We start from the raw sequence: 12,689 nt of genomic DNA, 5'->3' as shown, positions 1-12,689 counted from the left end.
CCTCTCCTCTGAAAGAGTGTAATGATAATGGCTTCCACCCTATAGGGTACACGATTAAATCTGAAAAAGCAACACAGGCAATGGTGATACACAGCTGTAACCCTAGCACTCCGGGAGGCTGAGGCAGGAGGATCATAAATTCAAGCCTGACCTGGGCAACTCAGCAAGATCCTGTCCCAAAATAAAGTTTAAAAAAAAAAAAAAATAGGGACTTGGAGCCATGCCTGACACAAGGTAACCACCCAAAGAATATAAGGGTACCCAAAGGGCACCCTCCAAATGAAGCCCAGAAAACCAAGTTACAGTCTGGAAAGATGCTACTGCTTTTGTGATCCCTAAAAACCTGGTATCATGAGAACAGTTGTCACCCCATTTAAAAGATACAGAAATTGAGGCTCAAACAAGTTCTGTGCATTACCCCAAGCCACCCAGCCCCATGGGGCGGGGCCTAGCCTGCTGACCCACGAGGTATATCTTCTCTTCATTTCCATCAGCTGCAATGGCCCATAGCGTAGATTGATCCCCAAGATCCCTCACCACCACGTCCCATCCCGATGCTCAGGAAAGGAAGAATTCTGGAGCCCATGGCCCACACCTGGAGGGCATCTGTCTCCACAGGTCCCAACCTATGGCCTCTGACCTTCCTGGAGTGACTTCAGGAGGTGGCCTGGCCTATCCCCTCCCCCAAGAGCATGCATCCAGCATCCCCCTCTGTCCTCCAACTCTCCTCCTGCTCACAGGAGACCTTATCGACCAGAGGTCAAACCAATCTCCTCACCCCAGGTCCCAGAGGGGAGCTGCCTTGCCCCAGAAGCCAGCCTCTCATTAATGATTTTCTTCCTGCCCCACTGGACAGAGACAGCGTGGGTGACCCAGGGTCAGCAGGGGGTATCGGGTGGCCCTTCCTCAGGATATGGGAGGAACAACAATCCATCTTGCCCAGCTTCCACCACTGAAGCCACACTCTGTGACCAGATCAGTCCCCAAGGAAGTGACAGAGGTGGCCTGTACTGGAAGCAGGGTCTGTCCCCTAGAAGACATCCCCCTGAGCTTCCTAGGTGAGGCCTTTGTGGGCCTCAGGCAACCTTGCCTCCTTTTGCCTGGCTGTAACCTGCCTTCAGGCACCTGTCCTGGAAGCCCTCCCTGCACCCAACCCTGGAGGTGGGGGACAGTGCTCTGGACACATCACTGTCCCCAGAGTCCAACCTGACTGCTTCACCCCAGGTCTCAGCTCTGCCCCCAAGAGGCAATCAGCAAACGCTTGCCAAATGAATGTGTCTAAAAATGAGGCACACCTGGAGGCCAGTGGTGGCCTTATCCCTTACTACCCAGAAGAACAGGGTGGCCAGCAGAAGGATGGCCAGGAAGGTTTCCACACCACGCTTTTCTCTATCCTGGACACCGTGCTAAGAAGCCCCTGAAGCTTGCTCGAGAACACATACCACACAGGGCCGCCTGGGCAACCGGGACATCTCCTGTCCCATTAGCTGATGGCAGATTTCTTGGCTTTGGTATCCAAGATAGAGCTTGTCTTTGAAGGATTCCCAGGAGAGTCAGAGCTGTTGCCTGCCTGCCAACACTCTCAGGTATCAGGGATGCCCGAGCAAAATCCAACTACCGCAGCCCTCATTAGGCAAGAAGGCTTGGCACATGGAGGATGCGTCCCTGCAGAGGGTAGATGTCTTAGCCACATCATCCTCCACCTCACAACACACACAGAGTATCTCCTGGGTCAAAGTACCTAGCCACAGAAGGGTGACCCTACAGTTCCCCTGCAGCCTAAGAATCCAGCTATTCCCACCTGCCCCTTCCCTGAGGACTTCGGCTGTCGTGGAAAAATATTCACTCCCCAAACCAGAAGCTGCACACAGCCAGCAAGCACCAGATGATTCCACCCTTTTTCCAGGTCTGCTAGAGAGTCAGGGTCCAGAGGCACCAACCCCGCACTCAGTGCTCCAGAGCCCACTGCCTCGGCTGCCATCTGCTCCTCTCCTTGGAACACTCAATGCACAGTAGGATCTGGTCCTCCACTCAGAACCCTGGCCTGGCCCCACTACCTGCAGCACAGTGTCCGAAGTCAGCCTCACTATCTGGCCCTGCCTACTCTCCAAGCCTTCTTCCCTAGATAGCTGGCGGGGAACCTGTCACAGGGTAACGAGATGCTGCCAGCTTGCTGAGATCAACCAAGGCGTCCCATCCCTCTAGGGATCTGACACCCACCAACACTCCCTCTGGCCTGAGGACTTCAGCCCATGATCTCTGCACATGTGTAGGCTCCCTGCTTTTCTCCAGGCCACATCTCCACCTCTCACAGGCCTCCCACACATCCCCCCAGGTACACGGCACCAATGCGTGCCACACACCTGCACTGTAATTCTGTGACACAGGCCTCAGATGTCCCTGGCTTATCTCCCATTACCAACTCACTAGATTTTTTTAACTTTCAGGTTTCTTGTTGGCAAAAAGGTGCTTGCTGATAATATTAATCACAGAGGGGCTGGGGAATTAGCTCAGCAGCATAAGTGCCTGCCTGGAAAGAGCAAGGTTGTGAGTTCAATCCCCGTACAATAATAATAATAACCACAGAGAAAGACCATACTGTACTAGACATGACAACCATTGCAATTTTTTTTCTCCTTTTTTCCTTAATTTTGTTCTTTACACAGCCCTGATTAACGCAGTACTTGCACTGTGGTAAGAACCATTTTAGGTGAACAATTCTACAGAATCACTCCAGCCATCCTGGAGCTGGTAGGATTATGACTCCCATTTTACAGATGGGGAAACTGAGATTCAAAGAAGGTGCATCACCAGGCCTAAGTCACAGAATTAGTGAGAAGGGGACTTAAGGTTCAAATCCAACTCCCCTGTCTAGAATTCAAGTTTTCTACCATTTAACCCTGGCCCTCTGCCGTTCTTCCTTCTCCTCCTCGTCAACCTCTTTCTCTACAGTGCTTCTCCCTTATCCTTGGTTTCAGTTGTCCCTGGTCAACGAACATCCAAAATTATTCCACGGAGGCCAGGGATATAGCTCAGAGGTACAGTGCCTGCCTGGCAAGTGCAAGGTCCTAAATTCAAGTCCCCATTCAAAAAATAATAATAATAAAACAGAAAAAATTATTGCATGGGAAAGTCCAGAAATAAACATTGCATTTTTGTGCCATTTTGAGTAGATGGTAGATCCCCAAGCCATCTCTTTGTCCAGCATTCCATGCTATAAATGCTACCCACCCATCAGTCACTTCGTAGTCACCTCCGCTATAAAATCAATTGCCTCGTAGCACAGTGTCTGTACAGACAGTTCAGTACTATGGATCCTTGGTTTCACACAACCACTGGGGAGCTGGAAATGTGCCCTTAGGGATAAGAGGGAACTCCATTCCAGGACACCTACTGGTTCAGAACACAAGCCATAGCTGCATGGGGGTGATATCCATGAATGAATGGGCTGGAAACCTTGAGCTCCTACCTGTAAGACAGAAGGATGGAGTCCCACTACCCTCACCCACTCAGCTTCCTGATCTCTGAGGCTTGAGCAGTGTGGGCATGCACTCTAGGCTGCCTGGAGGAAAGGTCTCTCCAGTCCCAGGAGCAGCAGCCCACAGACTTCCAGGGACAACCCATCACAGCCTGCTGAGGACCTCCAGAGCTGCTCCAAATACTGAATTCAAACCTGAGACCTTCCCTAGCAAAGTGAGCACCCCTCTCGGCCCCAAGTCCGCTCCCCACATTCTTCCTGAAAAGCAGCCTGGACTCTGGACCAGGGGCTGCTGCCAGCCATAGTGCTCTGAAGTTCACCATCATCAGTACTCACATTGGCCCCCACTTACTGGGCACCTGCTCTGTGCCAGTGCCTAACTAACTAAGCATTGACCGGGCACACAGTCTCCTTACTCCTCGTGTAACCTGAAAGATGCAAACTGTCACTATCAATATGCTCCTGATGACACTGAGACTCAAAGAGGCAAAGGACTTGCCCAAGTTGTACAATAAGTGACCAAGTCAAGATCTGAATCTATCTCAGTATCAAAAGCCTTGAATTCCCCGCTCACCCCGCCCCCTTAGCACTCCTGTGTAGAAAGGAGACAGGACCCACCTCAAGTCTGGGCTTGGCACAGATGGGCACCCTCTCCTCCTCTCAGCCCCATCTTCTGGCCTCTCCCTTGTCACACTCACTACACCCAAGTCGGCCAGGTCAGAGACTGAGGCTGCAAAGGGTCCTTCCCCACCCCCAGCCCATGCATTAAGCTCCCAGGCCTATCAATGTATTGATTGGTAGGGCCGAGCCATCCGCATGGGAGGGGGCTCTGCAGGATGGAGCTGGGCCTGGGATGAGCCTCCCTCTCCTCATACATCAGCCTTCTCCGTACAGATGGTCAATATAGGTGTTGCCGGGGTAGGGATCCACCTGGAGCCTGCCTGGGTTGGGGGCAAGACCTGAGCCAGCCCTTTCTCTTCCTTCCTTTCTCCTTCAGCCCACCCCAGCTTCATTTCTACCTCCCTTAAACCCTTGGGTGAGCAGAGTAGTCACCCATGCCTGTGAGATGACAAACAAGCCATTCATTCTGGCATTCAGTGCCCACAGGGGCTTTGAGTCACCCCCATCCCCAAACTGGATGTTCCATCCACCCCAGCAGGCGGGAGCTCTCTGAGCACATCAGACCGTTCTGTGCTCTGAGACAGCACTGTCAAATTGTGTGTGCCTGTGCTGGCTACACACACACACACACACACACAGGTCCACCATGTCGTTTTCACCTGGCTTGCTCCTGTTTCAAGGTTCAAATGGGGCATCTTCCTTGGCCCACTTTCCTCCCCTCAGAGTCTCTTTCTGGGGTTCTCATCACAGACCCCAACGTACCCTTAAACCCTAAAGCTCCTCTTCTCCAGTACCCTGCCCTCAGTGCCTCTTCAAATCCCAAGGGCTGGGACAAGAACTTCCCCCTGGTGCTGGAGGTGGGACCCAAGCCCAACCCTTAAGGATATTCGATGCCCTGCATGCCAGGTCAGGACCGGGTATCCAGCACCTAGGGCACAGGGCAGCCCTTACCTGGCCTCTAGACACTGGATGCTGAGGGACACAAGTGCCTCAGAGCCCAGTGATAACTGCTGCTCACAGTTACTTAACACTCATGATGGACCAGTGCTGGGCCAAGTACTCCCTCAGGGGACCAAAATGTGCCCATCCTGCAGCCTGAAGTGGAAGGCACTATCTCAGTGCCCAAACAAATGAGGGGCAGTTAGGAGGCCAGTTAATCTGCTGGGTCACAGCTGCTAACAGAGGCAGGGTAAGACCAGGCCAAGAGCCCTTTCTATCCCTGTGAGCTCTGACAGAGAACACTCAAAGGACCAAGACAAAGTACCCTGGGATTCCAAGGCAGAGGTGGGACAGGAGTAGAGGAGGGTGGTCAGTCGGCTGCCCAAGTGCCAGCCATCTCTTCTCAGGGAACACCGAGGAAAGAGCTCGGTCTGGATGTCTGCACCCACTTCAAAACCCAGCTCTGGGCCAAACAGGCAGCAGTGTCCTGTAGATGTCTGTGGACGATAATGAGGAGCAGCACCACATCTGAGTGCCTGCTGCATACCTGGGCCAGGACACGGCTTCCATCACTTCCCTCAACAAGCCAGAAGAGGAACATTATTATTCCCATTTTGCACATAACGAGGGGGGGAAGACCCAGAGAGGTTAAGGACCTTCCCCAAACCACACAGCTTGTAAGTGGTGGAGTGACAATGAAGTCTACTTCTAAATCCAAAGCTTACGCTACAACACAGACTGAAGGAGACCTGCGGCGGTCCCTGAGCCAAGAAATATCTTCCTACTAGCTTTCTCTAGCACCTCGCAGCACGTGGTACACTAAAACACACACAGCCTTGAACTGATCAGGCAATTGCTGTTACTCAGTTATTTATTATTAACCTCTGTGCTAGTTATCCTGCGCACAGCACCCATTCACTTCTCACAATAACCCCTAAGGAGGAGGTGTTTCTCATTACTCCATTTTACAGATGGGGAAAACCAAGGTGCAGAGGGTTGAAAGCTAAGGAACACTTGCTGAACAGCTGCTAAGTAGCACAATCAAAGCCAGGTATCTCCCATGCTAAAGCCTGTGCATTAAAGCACCGTGGAAGCCCCACAGCTCACCTTGCTGACACCAGTTAGGTAAACCAAGCTTCCAAGAGAAGTCTGTGACAGAACCAAGATTGGAACCCATGGGCCCTGAGTGTCCTTCAGTTCTGTGGCCTTCAGGAGAAGCTTGTCTTTGGCCCCAGCCTCCAAACGGCTGTGTTTTACCTGGGTCTGGGATCTTGTGCCTCTCAGACGTCAGAGCACAGCAACTACCAGCAAGCCTGACTTAGCCTAAGGGCCCACTTACCTGCTGATGTCCAGAATAAATTCCCAGCCTCAGGCCAGAGCGCTGACAGCAGGCCTGAACCTGGATGAAGCCAGATGGCTGGCGCCCAGCCCTTGCCACACGGCAGGCCCTCAGCATGCCCTTTACCCCAGTGGCCTGCCGTGAGCCCCTGCAAGTGAGGGCAAAGCAGCCCAGAAAACATGATCAAGCGCTCAGAGGTTCACAGAGCAATCCAGAGGAAGGAGCCGGCCAACTCCAACCCACCCACCCACCACCGCCTGCCTGGAAACCACAGGGTTGGCAGGCCCCTCCCAAAGGAGCACTTACTACACCTAAACAGGGAGCAGGACAAGGGGATCTCCTGGCGCCCGGGCAGAGGAGCTAAGAGTCCGGAACTGCAAACTGGAGCTCAGGCTCTGCACTCCCCTTAGGTGTTAGAGACATTTGTTGGTTGTTTTTGTTTGTTTGTTTCCCCAATTTTACACACGCAGAGGCTGAGACCCAGCTGGGTTAAGCATACGGCCCAAGGCCACACAGCAAAGAGAAGGCAGAGTCACAATTAGAACCAGGCTGGCTGACTCCAAGGCTATCTTTAATAAGCGTGGATCCTGAAGCCTTGCCGTGGGGCCAAAGGAGGTGATTAGATGCCCCCAAGCCTCCTGTCTTCCTTGTAGAATTCTCTAACTCCAAGCTGGTTGGGAAGTTTCCCTTGAACAACTCGAGAAGGACCTGGAACCCAGTGAGCCTGCCACCCTGGTCATCCTTAGCCTGATGGCCTGTGCCCAACTCCCTACACCCTCCACAAGTTAATAGTCCTGCAGAGGGCAGGCCTGTCCTTCTGGAGCCCTCTAGCCTGCAGAGCTGCCTGGGGCAGAGTAGCAGCTGCAGTGGTACCTGGAACAAGCTGCCCCAAACCTGCTCACGGGGTCATCAGCCATGAGACATTTTAAACATTTTCCTCTTCATCTCCAGGTGAGCAGGTGACACTCGGGGGACTACAGGAATGCTGGTAGAGTGCCCCTACCCCTTTCCCGCCACACTGTAAAGGCTGGAAAGGGACTGTCCCCACACCAAAGAAATCCCACCACACACTCCTACCTCTGCGGCCTCTCAGATCCACATGCTCCAGAGCCCGCGGACACTGAGACAAATGTCCTCAACCCAGAGATGTTCACCTGGGCTCTGATCACTCCCAATCCCAGAATCCTCGGAGGCGGTCACTAAGAACTCTACCACGCCTCCTGGGCCTTTCCCCCACCAGTATTCTTTCTAAGTAACTTCATGGTTCTTTCTGAAAGTCAGCTTGGCACAGTGGCTTGAAGAGCTTCAGCCCAGAATCTTGCTTTTTTTTTCCTTTTGTCTTTCTGAGACAGGACTTTGCTACATTGCTCAGGCCAACCTTGAACTCACTTTGTAGCCCAGGCTGGCTTCAAACTCACAGCAATCTTGTTGCCTCAGCCTAGAGAGTCTTACTTCTTAACTACAGCCTCAAACAAATCCCTTCCCTGCCGTGTGCCTTGCTCTCTCCACCTACAATGTACCTCACCTGCCTTAGCTTCTTGTAGGACAGACAGGGATGAAAACAATTTCCTAACGTGAAAGAAGCTTTCAAAATCTCCCAAGCAGCTCCCTTTTCCCTTAGGGGAGTCATTTCTCCTCGGTTTCCTCCTCTGTTAAATGGGAAGAGGAACCCCGCCTCACTAGGCTTCAAAGCACTGGGAGGCCATGGAGTAAACAAACGTCTATGGACCTGGCAGTGTCTCCTCCAGTCTTAGAGCTGGGAGGCCAGGGAGTGGCCAGGAGACAAGGTCTATTCCTTGGGCTATAAGGATGCCAGCGCCTGGAAAAAGCTGCTGAGGGGAAACCCCATTGACTGGAAAAAAGAGGGATGGTTTTGCTTTACAACATTAAAAATGCCATCCACCAGACACTTTCCCACCTTTGACTGGTCCCAGAGGACACTACCCCTGGCGTCTTAGGCAATTTCAAGGAAGCTTCTAACTCACTGAGGAGGCTGGAGGTCTTTGGAGGTAGGAGGGGTGAAGTGGAGGGGACGTGGGAAGGACAGTTCCCAATGTGAACACATCTCACACTAAAAGGAAGTGGCACCGGGGAGGGCCAAGGGGCTGGCAGAAGGGACAAGAGGCTGGAGGAAGTACGCCCCCTGCTCTGGCCCTCCTCGCGCCTGGCCTGTCTGGGGAAGGCTAGGACCTAGCCGAGCCTGGCGGCAGGAACAATGTCAGGCAGGTGCCAGCGGAGCAGCGTGAAAGGCCCAGCCCGGTGTCATTGTCAGAGCTCAGCCAAGTGCAGAAAAGCAATTTACTGGTCACGCCGCCTGCTCCCACGGAAATTTTTAAAATTCTTCCGATTTGAGCTATCTGCGGTGTCCTGAGTCTTGTGGAGAAGGGATGAAGGGATTTTATTAAATTCCCAACTTCCCGCTTCCCAGGGTGGCCAAGGCTGAGGGCGGGCTCACCACGCTAGGGGTGGGCGGAGGACGCTGTCTGGCATTGAATGTGCTCATGGAAACGTGGCTTGGGGGCAGGGTCCCATCCTGAGCCTGGTGGCTGAGGGATAGGAGGAGAAGAACCCAGAAACTCCATGGCTAAGACTAGGCTAGTCCCCCAAACCATGAAATGGAGGCGGGAAGGGCATATCCATTTCCCAGGTGAGCAACATGCCTTCCCGGGTAGATGGAAAACTAAAACTTCATTACCACCATCACATATCACTGCAACCCCAGGGCCACCATCTTTGCAAAAGATGAAACAGACTCTCAAGATGACACTGACCGGATGGAGCTGATACCCAGGACTAGTCCATGTGATTGCCCTGCCTGAGCTCCTTCCATAACACAATGAGGCCTCCTTGACCCCTGCTCACACCAAAATGCTCCAGCGGTGTCACCTAAGTGCACGCTGCCCAGAACGTGGCCTCTTTCTGTGTATCTGACTAACACCACCTCTGCAGGGAACAGATTTCAGATTCCTAGCAACCTGCACTCTCATCTCTGCTCCTAAGGGCCATCCCACCTTTGTCCCTAAAGTGTAAACAGGAACAAAGCATGCCAACCTTGCCTGAAACCCCACTGCCAAGGTAACATAGCTTTATCTTTTAGAGATTCAGGGTGCTTTGCATGCTATTTTTTTTATGCAGTGTTTCAGGAACACCCTCCCCCAAATCCCATTCCTAGATATCCCAGGGATGCACGAACCAGGAGTTAAAAACACCAGCCCTGGAGTAGTTCAGATGTGAAAAGCCTAGATAGACAGGACAAAGAAAGGAAAGGCAGACGAGAAGAATGGAGGCTCTCTCACCTGCCTTGAAGGCTGGCTCTTGACCACCCAGCTTTCTCCCAAGATGCTGGCTCTAGCTCTGGCCAGGAGATGGAGGTGGGAAGCACAGAGTCCAGACTCCCTCCCTCACATTCTCTTCAGAGAACACAAAGACCACCCAGTAGCCCTCCTGGGCCCCACTTCAACAAGATCCAAGAGCAGCAGGCATCCAGAGGCTTGGGCAGCAAGGCTCAAAGGCCTCCCCCATGCCCATGTCATCAGCTCCCACCCCCAAACTCCAGACTCCAGAAAGGAGTTTCCCCCAAGCCAGACAAGCCGAGCCCCTGGAGTGACCCCAGAGCATGCCCTCTGCTTGAGGACTCAGCTGCAGACCAGGCAGACCATGCCTGGTACTGGCCTCTTTCTCTGACACCAGCCATTCCCCACCCTGTCCCCCACCCCCATCACCACACAGGGTCACATCTGCTTTGGCGAACAGCCAGTCTTAAGTTACTGACTCCAGTTATATTGATTCAAGAAGTCACTGGGGACCCCATCCTAGCCAACAAGAGGAAAGAACGCATCAGTCTGTCCATCCATCCATCCATCCATCCTTCTAGCCCCCAGCCCCCAACCCCAACTGGCTGGCCCCTGTCAGGATGGTAATATCCTCTCCCAGGAGAGGGAAAGGAGATGAGACACACCACCAACAAACACTGGAAGAGGCTTCTGGCTCTCAAGCACTCAACACACACACATTTCTTGTACCAGAACACTGGGAGAACCACCACATTCCCATGCGCAAGGTTCTCTCTGGACACCTGCAGAATCCCAAAGGCTAAGTAAGGCCTAAGCATCTCACCTAACCCTGTAAGGACACCTGCCTTTAACAGAGGGGGAAGGGGTAGATAATCCTCTTTTGGCCAGTGTCCAGCTCCTCCTCAGTACCCTCTCTTGCACTCTAGGTGAGTGGGGGCTCGGGCAGCTGGGCTTCCTAGTCCCTTCGTGCACTCCCTCTCCCCCCACCACACTGAGGCAGCTCTGGTCTGGTTCTAATAGGGGCTGAAGTCGGCTCCCTCTTCCCCTCTTCTCCACCCCCTCCCCTTTCCCTTCATTTCCACGCCTGAGCGTTCCAACTGTCTGCGTGCCAAGACCTTCCCGAGTCTGAAAGCTGCTGAAGTAACAGATCAGATTTTAGCAAGTGCTTTCCAGGCTGAGCGCCAAGCCCTCTTCTGATTCACGGAGTGCAAGAGCGAACGGGGAGCAGGAGCAGGCGGGGAACCAGCCCAGGGCTGCACCACCTTGGGTGAGGGCGTGTGGAGCGAAGCCGCTCCGGGAACGGCCTCGGGCCGCGGCAACGGCCCCTCGGGCGGACGCTCTCGCTCTCGCTCTAGCTCTCTCTTTTCTTTGAAACCACAGACTAATTTACAACTGAACCTCTCTCCCTTGACTCGAAATACACTCCTGTAAGAAGCCTTTTTGTTTGGAGGAGCGGGCAGCGAGGTTAGAGGAGAGTTTGCAGACAGACAAAATCTCCAGGTTGCAACTCCTCACCAGCTGCAGGCAGGGTTCTGAAGCCAGGCTCCGTGCGGGCCCCCCCGCCCAGCCCAGGCCGTCCGGGCCCGCGGCAGCCCACGCCGGCTGAAGCCCCTCGGCAGAGCACGGTGGCCTTGGCGGGTCCCCCGCCCGCGCGGGGCGCACGCGAAGCCGCCCTGGGAACAGGTGCACTGGGCTCTGAGCCCGGCAGGGGTGGGGCGCGGCAAGGGGTGCGGCCCGGGGGAGGGGGGTCTGCGTGCACCGCAAGGGAAAGGCGGGGGTGAGGGGTGTGCAGAGTCAGGAGCCCACGTACCTGTACCTGGAAGCAGAGCAGCAGGAAGTGTAAACACCTGCGGGAGAGAAATGGAGAGGCGGTTAGTGGGACTTGAGGGAGAGGGGCGCGCGGACAGACCAGCAGGCAGAAAGTCAACAGACGGGCGCACAGACAGAGCCACAGGCACACGGACAGACGGCGGCAGACTGGGCAGCCCCGCACGCGGGCGCTTACAGGCAAGAGCAGGCGGAGGGCGCTGAATACATCGCTGGGCGGGGGGGAGGCGGCGGCTCCTAGCCCAGCCTGCACATGTCCGCTCCGCGCGGCCGGGACCGGGCGCCTCCGCCGCCGCCGCCGCCGCCGCCGCCGCTGCTGCTGCTCCCTCCTCGCCGGCTGCTGCTGCAGACTCTCCTGCTTCGGGGCGCTCCGCGGCGCGCCCTGCGGCATCAGCGCCCCGCGCGGCTCCTCCCGAGCGCTGCGCCCTCCGGGCTGGCGCAGGGGCTGCGGGGCGGCCGCCGCTGAGCTGGAGGCGCCCCGCCGGTGCAGGGAAGCAGGATTACTGCTGGCCGTCCGTCCGTCTGGACGTCCGCGGGGGGCTGGCTGCCCGGCTTACTCCGGGGGCAGCATAAACGGCGCGGGTGGAAGCCGGGGCGCAATCTTTGGCAGGGACGCGAGGATGCGCTGGGCCAAGAGTCAGCGCTCTGGGGCTGGGGCGCGCGGCTGCAGCGCGAACGCGTCACGGCCGCTCCGTCTGGGCGCCCGCCGGCTCATGTCTCCTCCTCCGCCTCTCTCCGGCCGTGCGCATCGCCGCCTCCCACCACTGGCGGCGGCCGGGACGTTTTCTACGCGCGGGCGGCGAGGGGGCGGGGGGCCGGGGGCGGGTCCGGGCCCGAGCCGGCACAATGAGGATGCGGGGCCCGGGGGCTCCCCCCTCGGGGCGCGGCCGGACGGGCGCTCAGCTCGCCTGGGTGCGCCGCGCCCACATCAAAGGCGGCCCAGCCAGCTACCCTGGCTTCCTCAGCCTCTCCACTGCTTCCTCCGCCTCCTCCTCCTCCTCCTCTTCCTCTTGGCGGCTCCGGGTTGAAGGGGAGGATCGGAGACTCCCGGCGACTGGACCAGCAGCTCCGAAGTCAGAACCCTCAAGGCTGGAGCTGGTGAGCACTGGAAGCCGTCGAAGTTCCGCGCCCAGGGGCAGTGACTCGAGCCACAACGCAAAGGTTGGCTGAATTGGGCAGGCGGTGGTCTCCA

At 55.6% G+C, this 12,689-nt stretch overlaps 1 protein-coding gene across 2 annotated transcripts in view; it reads right to left on the bottom strand.

Moving 5' to 3' along the window:
• Positions 1-12,332, bottom strand: part of Fgf18 (fibroblast growth factor 18) — a 34,682-nt gene extending 22,350 nt beyond the window's left edge. Inside the window, exons 1-2 of one of the 2 annotated variants that reach the window (XM_003473332.5) lie at positions 11,676-12,332; positions 11,481-11,517 (exon numbers count right to left, since the gene is read on the bottom strand). In XM_003473332.5, the coding sequence (XP_003473380.2) occupies positions 11,481-11,517; positions 11,676-11,707 (69 nt within the window). In that variant the 5' untranslated portion in view covers positions 11,708-12,332. Of the gene's footprint in view, positions 1-5,585; positions 5,783-11,480; positions 11,518-11,675 lie in introns of those variants that run through there. The other variant, XM_063230774.1, reaches the window with a different exon arrangement.
• Between the last annotated feature and the right edge of the window lie 357 nt (positions 12,333-12,689).

The sequence above is a fragment of the Cavia porcellus genome, unplaced genomic scaffold, assembly GCF_034190915.1.
Source record: "Cavia porcellus strain 051 isolate PalLab524CR breed Dunkin Hartley unplaced genomic scaffold, mCavPor4.1 scaffold_19, whole genome shotgun sequence".
Lineage (NCBI taxonomy): Eukaryota > Metazoa > Chordata > Mammalia > Rodentia > Caviidae > Cavia > Cavia porcellus.
Note: the sequence above shows the minus strand (reverse complement) of the source record. Positions and strands in the feature narration are given on the sequence as shown.